We start from the raw sequence: 18,285 nt of genomic DNA on the forward strand, positions 1-18,285 counted from the left end.
TCTCTCCAAGCAAGAGTGTTCATGAGGTTAATAGGCATGGTGGCATCTCGCATCTTCATAGTACCACATGCAAGACTGCAAATGCGTCCATTACAAGAATGTCTGGCACAACAGTGGAATCTGGCTCAGGGTCAGCTCACAGACAGGGCGCTCACCATCTCAAACTTAATCCCGACAAGACGGAGCTTGTTCTTGTCGGAGGCCCATCCAACCCCTGGAATTCCACCTTCTGGCCCCTTTCCCTTGGCCCCTCTCCTTGTCCTGCTGACAAGGTAAAAAGCCTGGGGGTCTACATCTCACACGATCTCTCCATGAAACATCAGGTCAGTGCCACAGTGTCCTCTTGCTTTTTCCAGCTTAGGAAAATTCGTAAAATAGCCCATTTTTTGACTACCGAAGCTCTCACCCTGGTGTTGCTGGCATTAGTCATCTCTCGGATCGACTATGCCAACGCCCTGTATGCAGGTATCCCACAATATCAAATTAAAAGACTTCAGCTAATACAGAATCAGGCAGCCCGCCTGATTTACCATCAACCAAAACATCATCACGTCCGTCCTCTGCTCAAAGCCCTTCATTGGCTTCCTGTATCGGAGCGTTGTAAGTTCAAACTAGGCTGTTTGACCCACAAATCCTTGGCCGGCATCGGTCCCTCCTTCATTTCCTCTCTTCTGCACCCCTATGTCCCCCCCAGACACCTCCGATCTTCTCACCATGCGCTCCTCCAGACACCTAGGTTTAAGCGCAAAAAACACGGAGGTCTCAGATTCTCCTTCCTGGCCCCCTCACTCTGGAACTCTCTCCCGCTGGAACTTAGACTCTCCTCTTCTTACCCTCACTTTAGGTCTCTCCTTAAAACCCACCTTTTCCGCAGCGTCTACACATAATCTTCTTTTTTCTCCCCTACATGCCTCCCGTTGAATTAGTGAACAGCGCCAAGAAACCGTCCGGTGTAAGTTGCGCTATATAAGTCTTTTTTACATTACATTACATTACATTACAGACCTGGTGTTGGTAGACAGACGCATCGCTCTCTGCAATGGTGGAACACCAAAAACTTGACATTAAGACGGCTGTTCCTCGAACCTGTTCCACAGATAGTGCTCACAACAGACACATCCCTCACAGGATGGGGGGCCCATCTCTACACCATACTACTCAAGGTCGATGGAACAACCAACAAAAGCTGTTCCATATCAACCATCTAGAGCTGATAGCCATATTCTTAGCACTCAAAACTTTTCAGCTTCAAGTACAAAACAAAGCTGTCTTAATCCGGACGGACAATATGACAGCGATGTATTATATACAAAAACCGGGGAGGGTTGGGGTGGGGAACACTCTCTGCAACTGTCCCAGCTCGCACAGAACATTTGGAGATGGGCCATTCCTCAAAACCTATATCTGTTAGCGGAACACCTTCCAGGGGTTCACAATCAGATAGCGGATCTGTTAAGTCGGCAGTCACAACAGATTCACGAATGGGAGCTACATCCACAAGTTCTTCAGCCATTCTTCCAACAGTGGGGGCACCCTCACATAGACCTGTTTGCCATCCACGAAAATGCAGAATGCCCAACCTTCGCCGCCAGGTTCCCACACCCACGGTCCAAGGGCAATGCAATATGGATGAACTGGTCAGGCAGATTGGCGTACACTTTTCCGCCTCTCCCCCTCATTCCACTAGTGGTGCGCAAGCTCAAACAACAGTCTCTCAAGCTCATACTAGTAGCTCCCACATGGGCACGCCAGACGTGGTTCACCACACTACTAGACCTCTCTCTGGTTCCACATCAAAAGTTAAAGCTCACACCCTCGCTGTTCACACAGAACCATGGAGAAATCAGACACCCAGACCCAAACCAACTGAATTTGGCGATCTGGCTCCTGAAGTCTTAGAGTTTGGTTATCTCAACCTACCACCAGACTGCATGAATATCATTAAAGAGGCCAGGAGACCTACCAGAGCGTGTTATGCCGCTAAATGGAAAAGATTTGCAATTTATTGCAAACATAATCACATTGATCTACTGGATGCTTCCATCCAAAATATCATCTGTTACCTTTTACATCTACAAAGGTCTAATTTGGCATACTCTTCCACACGCCTACATCTTGCAGCAATTGCAGCCTATTTACAAAACAGGCAACACCTGTCTCTTTTTAGGGTACCTGCAATCAAATCATTTATGGAAGGATTAAAGAGAATAATCCCTCCCAGGCTGCCACCTTCTCCAGTATGGAACCTAAATCTTGTCCTTACGAGACTCGTGGGACCCCCTTTTGAGCCTCTGCATAAATGTGAACTGCAATTTATCACATAGAAAACTGATTTTCATGTTGCCATCACCTCTCTCAGAAGAGTAAATGAAATACAAGCGTTCACTATACAAGAACCATTTTTTCAAATACATCCCAATAAAGTGGTTCTCAGATCTAATCCAAAATTTCTCCCAAAGGTTATCTCACCTTTTCACCTAAACCAATCTGTAGAGTTACCAGTTTTTTCCAAAACCCAGACTCTGTAGCAGAAAGGGCCATATACACGTTAGATGTTAAAAGAGCTCTACTATACTACATAGATGGAACTAAATCCTTTAGAAAGACAAAACAATTGTTTGTATCTTTCTCTCCTCCACACAAAGGCAACCCTATCTCTAAAGGTGGGATTGCCAGGTGGATTGTAAAGTGTATACAGATATGCTATCAAAAAGCTAAACGCACACTAACGGTTCCTCCTAGAGCACACTCCACTCGCAAACTAGGAGCCTCTATGGATTTCTTAGGAAATATACCATTAGAGGACATATGCAAGGCAGTAACATGGTCTACACCACACACCTTCACTAAACACTATTGTGTTGATGTGCAAGCCAAGCAGCAAGCTGCAGTAGGCCAGGCTGTCCTTAGAACACTATTTCAGACTACTGCAATGGATACAAGCGACCACCGCTAGGGGAGACACTGCTGCACAATCGATGCATAGTGTACGATCTGCAGCTCGTATGCCTCGAACGGAAAATGCTACTTACCAGTATGCATCTGTTCTTGGCATGTAGAGCTGCAGATCGTACATGCCCTCCCGCCACCCCGGACTTGTATACATTCCAGTTCTCATCTTACTTAGATGCACACGCATGGACATCCCTTTTTTCTCTTCACTTATACTAACTTCATCATTTCCCATCATGGCGAAAAACAATCTAAGGATGGAGCCGATGCCCATGCGCAGTACTGTCCAAGGAAGGAGTCACCTATATTGTGACTACAAAGACTTCTCCAAGAAGACAACAACCTGCAATCATCCGAGCACAACACCAGGGGGCGATCTAATGCATAGTGTACGAATCTGCAGCTCTACATGCCAAGAACAGATGCATACTCTTAAGTAGCATTTTCCTTTTCTGTTTTGCGAACCTGGTGGCTGTTTAAATTAAATCTGTCCTATAGGGACAGATGTAAATTGAAGATTTGATCTTTGCAAAAGAAAAAGCCACTCTCTCTGGACTTATATTGGACTAGTGAAAGGAGTTTCTCTGAAACAGTGGGTTCCTCCGGCAACACTTGGGTAATGCTAATTTGATTCGGAGAGTTTTGCAGCATGTTTGTTGCAGATTACACTGAGACACATATCTAGGTTTTAGCTTCAGAAAATGTAGCGATTCGCAAAACCCTAATATTCAGGAGGAAAAGATATCCTGCTGCTGCCACGTCTATGCAGCTTATTAATGGAAAACTGACCGATAATAATCGCACCTGAATGCGGTGGATAGCACGACCAAGTTAATCCTTGGAGCAATCTCTTTAAGATCAAACGTGTTGCCAGATTACCTCCAGGGAGAGAAAATTCCAGAGACTGGATCCATCAAGGGAAACGTCCAGCTTCCTGTAGTCAGCCTTCAAAGTTGAACCTGTCAGATGTACAGTGTGGCTGAGGTTACAGTGACACTAGTTTTATCTTCATAGAACAAACATGAAACTTGAAATGTTCATTCTGTAAAAAATATACAGGTATTCTAATGTCTGTCTTTTTTTCCTGTTATTATTTTTTGAAGCAATAATTGACAGTGAAATTATACCTATTTTGTCGTTTCCTTTACAGGTGGAGACAATAGGTAAAAAAGTGACAACGAAGAGAATCCCCTTTGCACCTTCAGCTGAAATACCTAAATTTAGCCTGCAGGATCCACCCCCCAAGAAACCTAGAGTATAAATTTGTGCCAAAAATTGTCAAAGACCTCGCATACAGTATTATCAGCACCCGACCAAAGGGCTTTATTAAGAGGCTTTTTCGTGTGGGTATTTTGGCCTTTGCGCCCATGGCAAGTGTATAGAAAAGGTCCTGATGGCTAGAGCTAAAAATGACAATTTTAAAAATAATTTTTATTATGGATAATCAAACTGGTACTTTTTACAGTTGCGAGTCATTGTATTCACTTTATGTTGTAGCATAGTGAAAAAATATTATGATAATTTCTTCAGTTAACTGAAGAACCAAATGGGTAATTTTTTATGCAATGAAGAAAAACAAAAGCGTTTGCCTTTTGTTGATATTTTTGAATGCTGCTCTTAACTTTTTTAAACATTGTAATTTTAAAATGTATCTTTTATATATGGAAGAGACAATGCTGAAATGATATATATTTTGTTTCAATTGTCTGTAATGTAATATGTTTGATAATTAAATAAACCTTATTGGTGATTTTACCCGTATGCTTGCTGAACTTCAAATTTCCCAACATATATGGTGCCAAACCTAAGCCGAGGGTGTGGATTGTGAACTGGTATGCAAGCGCAGCTGTATTGATTGTGGCAATAATTTATTTACAAGGAGCGATCACCACCACATTTTGAGGGTGCTTTTAAAATGTGGAGTAACTGGCATAATTATTGCTACTGCTGGTACATTTTTGCATCTTCACTAGCAGCAAACAATATCTGACACATTTAAGGACGTACCAGAAAGTGTGTTGTATTAACCTTAGCCTCCTAATTTTCAAAACTGTAATGTAGCAAAGCAGGAAAATGTGAGGTTACATGGTTATCAATATTTCTACCATTCAACTACCATTCCACTGCATTTCTGGTGGATTTGTAATGACCCACAGAAGTAAAGAGTTACCGGTCCCAGTAATGAAATTGTATTTCAGGTTTGTATGCGTTTTTTATTTTTTTATCTGTAGTAGTGCAAATTTGTTTTCCTTGAATTAACACACTTCTGTAGCAGATATAATTTGCTAGTGTTCTAATTCTAAAACTAAGGCCGCAAGAGATGTTCAATTGAAAACTGGCTGGCTTCATTAAATGCAATACAATAGATATATACACCCAGCAGCACAGCCATGTATGAAGAATCTGTTTGATAGTGAGAAATACATGTAAGAAAAAGCCAAGCAGCTACACAACGAATCTTACTCACACTGTCTCTCCATATGTATACTAACTCTAACGCCATGTGTACGTTGTGACCACCCTTCCTTGTTAGTGGAGCTTGTAGGAGTGGACACAACACCGCTGACCTTGCTTCTGATATAGTCTTCATTTAGAATTGGCCCATAGAAGACAAACTGCCTTCCCACTCGTGGATCCATATTTTTTCTCTGCTAGACTCCTTGAAGAGGCCTTCTCTCACTCTGGCGCAAAATGGTGTCAAAGAATCTCATGGACACCATCTCCAATGCATATCATTCTCCGACTGTGTTTATATGTAACATCAATCGTGGTTACTCTCTAAATTACTTTCAACAATGTCCTCATGACTTTCTTTTGCAGAAATCCTCGGTAGCCTGTTTGATGCACCACTCAACCCAAAATAGAATCTAAAATAAAGGTCACATTAAGGGCTTACATTCTAGGTCACAGTGTATGATAAAGACTTAGCCTATGTCGATGCACAATTAGGGCAAACACTTTTATAATTAAACACTTCCAGACCCAAACATTTGATGGCAGAATAATGCACAATACACACATGTGACTCTAGAAGAGATAACACACTGAAAAGTGATTTCATCACTTGTATGCCTGCTTAGAGATCGTCTGGGCCCAGGCTTGACTGTGGTGCTGTTTCAGATAACCTTTCCTGTCATCCCTGCTCTTTAAGTTCCAGCCTGTACCACCCCTTGGGTAGTTGTCAAGATGCTTTATATGTTTATTTGTTATGATGCTGGGACAAGTATGAATACAGCTACTCTGGTCTCCCTAAGCTCACTCATGTGTCCATCAGTTTCCTGTGCCTCTCTGGAAATCTGTTGCACGATCAGTGCAGACTCAATTAATCACTCATTGTTGCTGTGATGCTGGCCCCTCCAGAAGTCATAACCGCATGAGAGCCTGGTGCACAAGTGGAGATGGGCCTGAGCATGTTCCTGGGCGGTTGCTGCCATCTTGCTGTTTTACTGCGGTATCTGGGGCAATAAGACATTTTTCTGTGACTCTAGAGGGTAGATTTACAAATTTTTTATGCTGAAAAGCAACCAAATTTGTTGCACAAGTGGTAAACAAAAATCAGGGCAGTGTCATATGTATTAAGATTGGCCTGCTGCGCCTGTGCCGTCTGACTACCTTGAGCCTTGCAGAGGTGAGGGAGCGCGATCTTGCGTAGGATTTGTACTGAAAGCATACTCTTCAAGTACAAATTCCTCTGTTTACACAAACACAAGCATCCCAGGCATTAGATGCTTGATGTGAACTTCACATCACATGCAATGTGTGGTTTTTTTTTGAGAAATTAAAACGTTTCTTCTTGTTAGCACAAGCTTCAAAAGGGCGTTATTTTTTCAAGTACAGCCCAGTCTGGCTATCTCATTAGATCTGGCTATTCATACAAGATATCGCCCCCTTGACACAAGGTGACACAGAGCTTTTTTGCACTGAAAAAATGGCACCTTTCCAGTGCAAAATACCTTTTACGCTGGAAAGTAAATACTGATGTGTTGCTTTTTTTGACTTCGTGTCGCAGTGCAGTGGCCAGTGTTAGTAAAGCTCGGCCCACGAGTCCCTCGGCAGTCAGTGGACTGTTGCCAGAGTACTGCATGGCCGCTTCTCTTATAACTCACTAAAATAGGTAGTTAACACCACATCACAGCTGAGGAACCAAGAAACATTAATATTGCTGATAAACTGGAGTGCCTGATTGGAAGCACATATATCTGCGGCCATCTTGCCATACATACTACCAGGATCACCATTGTCACAACCCCCCCCCCACCCCTCTAATTAACTTTTCCTATTGTGCTTTTAAAATTAAAAGTATTGTGATTTGTACAGCACTTTCCTACCTGTTGTGAGTTCCAAACCACTTTCTGAATGCTCGAATCAGTAGCTACTCAGTTTGTATCACCAATATAGTGAATCACACCCCATGCGAAGATGTATAGAGCTTCGATTTAGATCTGGTTCTTGGGTGCCCGTCAGAGTATCTGGTTCGAAGGGCACGGTGAGATCTGTGAGGTTAAGCATTGCGTAGCCAAATGTTTCTAAGCATTAGTGCCAGGTATTGCCGTGTGTGAGAATAGAGATGGTTCTGCATGCAGCCACTTGCCATCTTTAGGAGTAGAATAGATCATAAGGTAAAACTGGACACTGGTGTGTGTATGAGCGGGGGTCAACCAAAGTATACACTAACCTGAATGCACCTAGGAGGAACAGAATACAGTAGAGGCACTGCTAAGTCACCAAGGACTGCTATATGGACACGAGGCCTCCGCCTATGGACCACTGGTGAGTCGCCTGTGCTATATGGATTCTAAATAGGGTGAACATGAGGCCAACACACGCGAGGGAATGTTAAGCCACGGAGGGGTATAGGGAGCCCACCTGGGAGCAGCAGGGTCTAATCCCACTGAGGCACTTTCAATCCTAAGTAGAGTATTATATGATGTCCACCCAGGAGCGCAAACCCACACTCTCATGACCTGCAGGCCTGACTGTCTGCTCTTGTGAGGCCCAGGCGTCAGGTTGTGGGCTGAGAAGAGCAGGAGGAACAATATGTTAACAGAGCTTTATAACAAGGCAGCACTTAATGCATTGAGCAAAACAATCAGACTTTCATTCATTGCCTGCCTTCCTAGTAACTTTTATCCATGCCTTTGTTATCTGTCCCCGTCAGTGTCTCTAGTAAAAACTAGACTCTTCTCTAGGCAAAGTCTAGTTTTGGGTCAGAAGAGATTCAAAAACAGAAATCTTGCTCAGGGTGTGTTACCTATTCCGCGTTTCGTCCTTGCAAGGCTGTCTTTACCCCAATTGGCCTTTCCCCTCTTGCACCATCACAACTTGCCCCATCAATAGGTCTTTGGAGATTCAGCCTGCGGTGGCTTTTCCGCTATGGTGCAGAATCCCCTCCCCCCGCAGTACCCTCAAAAACTGGAAAAATAAAACTGGTTTTAAACCAGTTTTATTTTTCTTCTAAGTGCGCCTAGTCTTCGATGCAGGGCAAGGGGGCTGACAGGCACTGAGCGGGAAGTGGTATGCACTGCCTTCAGTGTCCATGTGGGTTTGGCCAGCCGGCTCTGTACGGCCAAACTGACATGCGCACTGAAGCTGCCACCAACCTGTGCTACGTTGCCGGGTTGGAGACAGCAGGCACAGGCTCCCAGTCTCAGTGGGAGTGCAAATCTAGGGAACTCAGGCCAATCCTGACGCAGCTCACATGCTGAAAGAAAGCAGCATCAGGATTGCCTGCAGCCGATTCTGGGAGCCTGTCTGCAGAGGAGCAGAAGAACGTGATGGGGCTGGCTGAAAGTAAGTTCTTATTTTTTTTTTTTGGTTTAGTCCGTCGTCATCGTCCCACCCCACCAATCTGTCCTTACACCAGCTGCCACTGGATACAGAAGCAAAATGTGTAGCCCCAGGTCTGCCTTGAATGCTAAGAATTTGATTTGTGTTTGCATGCATTATCTGTTTTAAGAATGATGGTTCCTATGTTCTGGGAAATGCACCACTTAGTATGCTTATTGTTATACTTATTAACAGCATGACCAATTAAGCATCATGACGCTAGAACCAGCCTACTAAAAAAAAAGCTAACACAACAAAAGAAAACATTACAAAATCAAACTATTTCAGGAGGACATTCCATGTCTAAGGTTGAGCCCAGAGATAAGAAGGACATGCCTACTTAAACACAACAAAATTTTGGAATACACAGGGGCAATCCAATTTAGAGTTTAGGACCGAGTGACAGGAAGGCCCTTCCTCCTGTAAGTGATTTTTACTCTGAGGCACTTTAAGTAGGAGAGCAGCACTTGAGCAGCGGGACCTTGCTGCATGGTAGGGGAGTGACTATCTTGGAGAGAAAAGGAAGCTAAACTGTCCCGAGCATAATCTAGTTTCCTAAGGCCATCCAGCTTAGATGGTATCTGGCATGAGACTTGATCAAATTATTTTGTCCCATCACTAGTCTCACTGCTATATTTTGTAATCACTGTAACATTACAACAGTGCTATGGGCAGGCCCAGTTAGATGACATTACCATAAGCCAGATGACAGCGGATGCAAGTGACAACCACTTGACCAAACGTTTACAAAGGGAAGAAAGGACACCTTACCCAGTTTTGAAGTGGCTGTATAGTGTTGATCAGACTTTCGGACATCTGGTGCAGGAATGATAGTTGTAGGCTAATCAACACTCCATGTTTTTTTTTTTATTAATATGGAGTCCAGAGTAGGACGTGTTGCCCGTTGCTGTGGCCAAAAACAAGAGACCAAAGTTGAGGAAATGGAAAATCTTCATTCTCCGGGAATACTTACTAATAAAAAAAAGAACTTGGCACAGAAGCTGAAATATGAAAAGACATCTTTATTAAATTTAATAAGTGAGGCTACGTCACCCAGCTGCCTTAGCAACTGAATGAGGCAGTCTGAGGAATACAGAGAACAGAGGCCTTTTATATGTTTTAGGGTTACAAAACTCAGCACAAAAGTAAGGGGCAGTCCTAGCTTTTGCAAGCATGCAAAAAACCCAATATTCCTTCTTACACAAGCTGTACAAACCCATAATAAAAGACCACAACCCATATCGTAAACAGGTCATAAAAAGAAGGAACAGAAACAGATGAGAAGTAGGATAAGGGGTGTGTATGTGCATACCAAACTTTACAATCTTCTGTGCTCTGATCCTTAATATTGATCAGCTACTGGGCAAGGAACTGGTCTAACAAGGTCAGCTTCAGGCAACAGGGTCAGTTCACTCAGGTCATCCAGAAGTCAGCTAAAGTCATCGGCCTATGTGAGGACAACCACAAAATGGCTGCCATGCACAAAATGGAACACAAGGATTCAGAACGAAATCTTCAAATACACAGTGAATCCATCGGTGTAACATGATGAAAACACTCATACTTGCTGAGCTCACTGTTTACGGTTCGCTGTTACCAAAATCGTAACAGAACCACGACCTTTATGACCCAGGTTCAGAATTCACGGAACCTCAAAGTCAACCCCCTCTCCTGTGACTAGCAAGTCAGTATTATCAAAATTAATCATGAATAAATTAGTGGTCATCCAATTTTGGATGCCTGGGAGACAGTTTTTAAGCCTTGCAATAACAGTTATTGAGTGGTGATCAAATTTCAGGAGCATTGGAGCATCATCTTCATACAAGAGGCTGTCAAAGCCAAGGTATCAAATTATCCCACTAAGGGCTTTAATAGATAGGTAAGCTAGAATTGGGGACAATGCTGAGCCCAGGGAACACCATTGGGCAGTCTGATCTCCAGGGAAGCAGAATCATGACAGCACCACAGACTGAGTTTTGGTCTGTAGGAAAGAGGTGAACCCGGAGAATGCCCGCCAAGTGAGACACAATGCCTTCAAACGGTCGACCAAGATGTCAAGGTTTACTGTGCCAAATGCCACAAAGATCTAAAAGTAAACCCCCTCCTGATTGCCCCTCGTCTTGCCAAGTATAAAGCTGCAGCTAGAACTACTTTTCTGCCATGTTTAGGCCATACGCCTGCTTGATACTTGTCACGGACCTTTCCAGAGCCTGGGCAGCCATGTGCTTCTCTATCGCTTTAGCTATTAGTGATAGTGTATTGACTGGCTGAACGTTTTTAAGTTTAGCCATGGCCAGACTTACTGTTCCAGCACCTGTGTAAGCGCCTCTTTTTAATTGATCGATACAAGACCTAACCTCAAAACTGTATTAATGGCTGCAAAGAGGTTTTCTTGAATTACTGTAAGTAGCCCTTAATGTTCATTAATGTTTGCGTGGGACTGGGATAGCACAGCTAACTTCTATGTTTTGCATTTATAGATAAACAAAACCCCTGACGAAGGGCCGGAAATTAGGCCCGAAATGCATTGGGTAGAAGACTCTGGTTTGTGGATAAAACGTATGTACACTGTCGCGATGCAGGATAAGGCTTGGATTAGCATTTCTGCACCGTTTAGAAAATAGTGAAGATGTTAGCGCCTCTCTTGTGACTGGTGGAAAAACAGGAAGAAATCATGAATTTTGGAACACGTTGGAAAAATAAAAGGATTCAGAAAAAGAAAAAATTAAAGTTGTTGGTATTATTGCGATGCAATTCAAATTAATGCTGTGCACCCGCTCCTTTCCAGTGGATCTTTCTGTACTTCAACATGATGTTCTGTCCTCTTATTCGACTATGTAAGCCTGGATAAGAAGCAACCAGCTGATTCTCTGTGGTAACCACACAGAACCCCTAATCTTTTCCCACAATAGTTTATGGAATGCTGTGTTTGGTCTGCTCAAATAGGAAGTCCGCCTTCCCCTCTGTCCAAGGTAATACAAAATCATTGGATTCTATCTTGACAAGGACTTGCTTCCAGGTGAACAGGTGTATTTTGTGGTGCCCTCGTTTTTACCAGACCAGGCTTGTTAAAAACATCCTCACATCAACATCTGCGAACTCAAGAAGGGACAGTAAATGTCTGTTTCTTGGGGCTTCCAGCTGGGACAATTCAGAAACTTCAGGTTGTGCAAAATGTTGTGGTTAAGCTTGTACTTGGTTGATTTAAGTCAGACCATGTCTTGGATATTCGGTGCAGCCTCTACCGACTCCAGGACACTCAACAAATTCAGTGCAAGGCCCAAGTCTTTTTGGACTTTGGCCTGGCTGTATTCGGGTGAGATTTAATTGCCATGTTCTTCGGTTCCCTTTTTTGTCCCAGAGCACTTCCTCTTCTTGGGTCCTTGCTTTTAGCTTGCTTGTCTTGGGGTCCTTTCTATCTTGGTCCTGCAACTCTGAAATTTGCTTCAAATCTCCCTCTGTGACCCGGTCAACAGTGAATACTTCCACAGGGCTCTTCAGGGCTAATTACTTTCTTGGAATCGTCTGGATACTTGAATTCTACAGTCCTAGCGCCATGATTCCTTTGGGGATGTATGTTGTGCTATGTTCCCTATCCACTCTTCGTGTAGCTGCTATAGGGCATATGGCACAAACGCCTATTAGCACATAAGAGATCAAAGTATCATCATGTGTTCCCTGGCACAGTAACTTTCTGACTGATGGATAATGAAAACCCATCACAAAGCTCTTATTCGAAAGTCCAACCAACTAAGAACTGTCATCAGAGAATCCCATACCATCATAGTGACAATAACTGTGCAAGAAGTGACAAATAACTCCATTGTTCCTCCTATTGCATGCATTTTTCCACTGTGGATTATTTGGCGATGCTCTTCAGAGAATGTCCTGTTTTCTTGACATTGTAAAATCTTTTTCTGGCTACCTCCTGCACTAAGAGGCACTGAACTGAAAACATTTGGGACATTTCACTGTAAGTGGTAGAATTTTTAGAACATTGACTTTTTACAGATTTTGTTTTAAAGAATGGAAACTGATATTGAAAAACCTACGCCTAATCTCTTTTTATGTGTTCCATTTGTCCTGCCGGGCTGATGAGAGGTGTTACCTCGAAACCGGTCCGGTCCTCGGATGCTTGATTCCGTTCTGGGAAGGACATGGCTTTTGTAGTTCGGACTGGACTGTTCCCATGGGGCAACAGGGTCAGAGCTGATTTGCATATCGCCATTGTCTAACCCAGGGTGGTGTGGAGTGCAAAAAAACGATGGATTTGGGCCCAGATCTTTTGACTGGGGGAATGTGTGACATTGATCCACATTCGGTCCATCACTTGTTGTTTTTGCAATTGCCGCCCTAAGTGCGCTGGGGATGCCCAGACGTGGGTCCCAGGCACTCCACACCACTTGGAGTCAAGCTAGCCGGGCTGATGAGAGGTGTTACCTCAAAACCGGTCTGGTCCTCGGATGCTTGATTCCGTTCTGGGAAGGACATGGCTTTTGTAGTTCGGACTGGACTGTTCCCATGGGGCAACAGGGTCAGAGCTGATTTGCATATCGCCATTGTCTAACCCAGGGTGGTGTGGAGTGCAAAAAAACGATGGATTTGGGCCCAGATCTTTTGACTGGGGGAATGTGTGACATTGATCCACATTCGGTCCATCACTTGTTGTTTTTGCAATTGCCGCCCTAAGTGCGCTGGGGATGCCCAGACGTGGGTCCCAGGCACTCCACACCACTTGGAGTCAAGCTAGCCGGGCTGATGAGAGGTGTTACCTCGAAACCGGTCCGGTCCTCGGATGCTTGATTCCGTTCTGGGAAGGACATGGCTTTTGTAGTTCGGACTGGACTGTTCCCATGGGGCAACAGGGTCAGAGCTGATTTGCATATCGCCATTGTCTAACCCAGGGTGGTGTGGAGTGCAAAAAAACGATGGATTTGGGCCCAGATCTTTTGACTGGGGGAATGTGTGACATTGATCCACATTCGGTCCATCACTTGTTGTTTTTGCAATTGCCGCCCTAAGTGCGCTGGGGATGCCCAGACGTGGGTCCCAGGCACTCCACACCACTTGGAGTCAAGCTAGCCGGGCTGATGAGAGGTGTTACCTCGAAACCGGTCCGGTCCTCGGATGCTTGATTCCGTTCTGGGAAGGACATGGCTTTTGTAGTTCGGACTGGACTGTTCCCATGGGGCAACAGGGTCAGAGCTGATTTGCATATCGCCATTGTCTAACCCAGGGTGGTGTGGAGTGCAAAAAAACGATGGATTTGGGCCCAGATCTTTTGACTGGGGGAATGTGTGACATTGATCCACATTCGGTCCATCACTTGTTGTTTTTGCAATTGCCGCCCTAAGTGCGCTGGGGATGCCCAGACGTGGGTCCCAGGCACTCCACACCACTTGGAGTCAAGCTAGCCGGGCTGATGAGAGGTGTTACCTCGAAACCGGTCCGGTCCTCGGATGCTTGATTCCGTTCTGGGAAGGACATGGCTTTTGTAGTTCGGACTGGACTGTTCCCATGGGGCAACAGGGTCAGAGCTGATTTGCATATCGCCATTGTCTAACCCAGGGTGGTGTGGAGTGCAAAAAAACGATGGATTTGGGCCCAGATCTTTTGACTGGGGGAATGTGTGACATTGATCCACATTCGGTCCATCACTTGTTGTTTTTGCAATTGCCGCCCTAAGTGCGCTGGGGATGCCCAGACGTGGGTCCCAGGCACTCCACACTACTTGGAGTCAAGCTAGCCGGGCTGATGAGAGGTGTTACCTTGAAACCGGTCCGGTCCTCGGATGCTTGATTCCGTTCTGGGAAGGACATGGCTTTTGTAGTTCGGACTGGACTGTTCCCATGGGGCAACAGGGTCAGAGCTGATTTGCATATCGCCATTGTCTAACCCAGGGTGGTGTGGAGTGCAAAAAAACGATGGATTTGGGCCCAGATCTTTTGACTGGGGGAATGTGTGACATTGATCCACATTCGGTCCATCACTTGTTGTTTTTGCAATTGCCGCCCTAAGTGCGCTGGGGATGCCCAGACGTGGGTCCCAGGCACTCCACACCACTTGGAGTCAAGCTAGCCGGGCTGATGAGAGGTGTTACCTCGAAACCGGTCCGGTCCTCGGATGCTTGATTCCGTTCTGGGAAGGACATGGCTTTTGTAGTTCGGACTGGACTGTTCCCATGGGGCAACAGGGTCAGAGCTGATTTGCATATCGCCATTGTCTAACCCAGGGTGGTGTGGAGTGCAAAAAAACGATGGATTTGGGCCCAGATCTTTTGACTGGGGGAATGTGTGACATTGATCCACATTCGGTCCATCACTTGTTGTTTTTGCAATTGGCTCCATCATACAGCACACTTCTATTAGCTCCCCTTTATTAAGACTCCTATTTCCACAAAAAAGAAAATATTACTTAGCCTGTAAGCATCTGTTCGTCGCATGTAGTGCTGTAGACTCACATGCTGTGCATACTCCTGACATCAAGTGATAGGCTCAGATGCGCGGAAGTTGTTTTTCTTCGAAGAATTCTTCTTGAGTCATGAGGTAGTGCGACTTGCAATGCACATGGTCATTGGCTCCATTGTTATATTGTTTTTCCGAACAAAGGGTGAGAACGACTGGAGTATAGCGACATAGGAACGAGAGAGAGATGACTATGCAAGGGAAGCAAAAAGTAATGGTAACTGCAACAGCCAGAGGTTTCGGAAAGGAGGGTCGGCGCATGTCAAGCTACAGTACTACATGCCAAGAACAGATGCTTACAGGGGAAGTAACATTTTTCGGTCCAGGCATGTGTGGTTGTAGTTGTACATGCTGTGCATACACTGAAAAGCAATACTCCCCTAAGTGGTGGCTAGCCTGCGGATGTTGCAGAAGACAAAAAAAGGTATGCAGTACAGGCCAGCACATTGAAACACATGTCAGTAAGTACTTTTGTTTATTTATTTAGAGAAATTACACTTAGATTTTTCAAACTGTTAAAACGAATTTGTTGGGGGTGCAGGGCTATTAAGTTGTTCCCACCATGAGCCCAGAGGACCTGCTGCTCTTGATTCTCCCCACCACTTCATGTCACTAGCCACCATGGGCCAATCCTTTTCAGGCAACGCAGTGAGAATCTGGAACTCACTTCCGCCTCCGCTCCGGACCATCTCCTGCTCCCAGGCCTTCAAAACGGACCTCAAAGTTCTCCTCCTTCAAAGACACTTCCAAATTTAATTCATGCCCTCTCTATTATCTGAAGGAAGACCTTTTATTATAGAAAATGTTATTCTCCATGACTATGGAAGTGCCTTCCCAGTGTGTTCGTGTGGTTGGAGTGTATGCCACTTATTGCAGTATTACCCTTTTACCTGTGTTTGGTAATCTTTTGTAACATGCACATGTCACTTTTCTCTTGTAACACACTGTTTGCTACCTCTTACATTTTGTTTGCTTTCGATACTTGCACAAGTGCCACCATTGCCTACATAACGTTTGTTCTTGTGTTTGAGTGTCTGCCATGTATTGCAGTGTTTTACCTCTAGTTGTACTTTGTACGCTTTTGTAACCTGCACACATGTCACTTTTTCCTCCTGTAATGCACCGTTTGCTACCTCTTGTATTTGTTTTCTCACGATTGTCACTTTTGCCTCATGTAACTTAGCATTTGCTTTTGTAATTTGTTCGCTTGTAATGTTCTCATGTATCAGTTCTGTTCCTATTGTGAAGCGCTCTGACACCTTCGGGGAAAGTCCGCGCTATATAAAAACGCATAAATAAATAAATCTATATAGTATATTAGGGCTTGGTTGACATTTAAGGTATGAAAAACCCTTTCTGCAACTGAGTTAGGTTGTGGAAAGAAGACTGGAGTTCTATAGACTGGTTAAGTTGGGAAGGAGAAACCACCTTTGGAAGAAATGTTGGGTTAGTACAAAGGGCCACCCTATTTCTATGAACCTGAAAAAATAGGTTCTTCTAATGTTAAAACCTGGAGCTTTCTAACACATCTTAGTGATGTGATAGCTACTAGAAAAGCTAACTTCCAAGAAAAAAACAGTAAGGGACATGACTGGAGGGGTCGAACGGGGGACCCATAAGTCTTGTGAGGAAAATATTAAGGTTCCACATTGGGGCTGGAGGTACCCTGGGAGGAATGACTTAAATCCTTCCATAAAAGCTTTGATGATTAGAATTCTGAATAGCGATACATGTTGCCTATTTTGGAAATATGCAGGCATAGCTGGAGGTGAAAGCTAGACCACACGTTTGGAGGTGAAGAAGGTAACAAATGATGTTCATAACTGTGGCTGCCAGGGGGTCAATATCGTTTGAGGCACAGTAATAGACAAATCTCTTCCATTTGGTAGTGTAGCAGGCATGAATAGTTAGCCTGAGTGCCTCTTTAGGAATATTCATGCATTCTGGAGGTAGATTAAGATAGCCAAATTCTAAGATCTCAAAAGCTAAATCGTGTGGTTGAGACTCTTTGGGTATGGGTGTTGGACTTCTCCATGGTTCTGTGTGAAAAGCTTCGGCCTGCTCTGGAAGCCTCTCATGCATAACCACCAAAAGCAGGAGGAGAGTGGTGAACCATGGTTTGTTTGACCCAGCTGGGAGCCACTAGGATGAGGGTGAGGGAGGTCCAGAGTGGCTGAATGCTTCTTGTGGGGTAGAAGCTCGGAGCGGTGTTGCAGAGGGAACTGTACTCTTGACCTGTTGAGCTGGCAGGAGATCTTCAATCTCGAGATCATCGCAGACAGAACTTTCTTTGGGCAAGAACGTCTCCTCAGCGGATGAAGGCTGGGGATGATGTTCCCCTTTGAGGTCCTGGGTGCTGAAGAGGTCTGGGGTATCTTCTATGCGACATATTGCTGCGACTGTCCCGGCAGTCTTGAAGGGTCTTTTTGACTGAAAGGATCGACACACGTTGCAAGAGGCCAAGTCATGCTAGGGTGAGGGCCAGAGACTCCTCTTTTGGTCTAAAATTCTTGTCAGAGACAGAAAAAGTCATTTGTGGTGTCACAAACATGGCCTAGAAATCCCTTCCTGATCATAGCCCTTACAACATAAGAGCAACCCATTCCCTTATTAGGGGAGAGGTCAGACATATCCTCTCAGTTTGTGTCTGGTGCAGGGAGTGGTGCTCCCTGCATTCTCCCTTGCTCTTCGGCTCTGGTGTGACGTTGTTTGGGCCCTCGCTATCACTGATTTTTGAGTGGATGGTAGTGGGTTAGTTAGTTTTTCAGTTGGTGTCCCTTCGTGGGGGTGAGGGGTTTCCTTATTCTGAGCCTGCTATGCAGTCTGAGGTCAGATTAGGTGGATAGTTTGGTAGGCAAATAGTGTCTGTGGTAGGTTCTATGGCGATTGGTTGTGGCATTGTACTCACCTGTTGCAGCAGAACATCCTATCAGCACTGAGGTTTATGAAAGGACTGCTTGCAACATCTTCATACTGTAAGGAATGTGACACAGAACGGTGATTAGATGGTTATAGTCTTATTACTTACTGGTAATTTTCACTC

General features: G+C 44.6%; 1 protein-coding gene across 1 annotated transcript in view; it reads left to right on the plus strand.

Annotated features, from left to right (window-relative positions):
- UGDH (UDP-glucose 6-dehydrogenase) overlaps nucleotides 1-4,707 on the plus strand; it is an 89,084-nt gene extending 84,377 nt beyond the window's left edge. The window contains exon 12 of the mRNA XM_086963965.1: nucleotides 4,103-4,707. Coding sequence (XP_086820091.1) covers nucleotides 4,103-4,213 — 111 coding nt within the window. The 3' untranslated portion in view covers nucleotides 4,214-4,707. The remainder of the gene's footprint in view (nucleotides 1-4,102) is intronic.
- Nucleotides 4,708-18,285: the final 13,578 nt, after the last annotated feature.

This window comes from Lissotriton vulgaris, chromosome 3_2 (genome assembly GCF_964263255.1).
Source record: "Lissotriton vulgaris chromosome 3_2, aLisVul1.2, whole genome shotgun sequence".
Taxonomy (NCBI): domain Eukaryota; kingdom Metazoa; phylum Chordata; class Amphibia; order Caudata; family Salamandridae; genus Lissotriton; species Lissotriton vulgaris.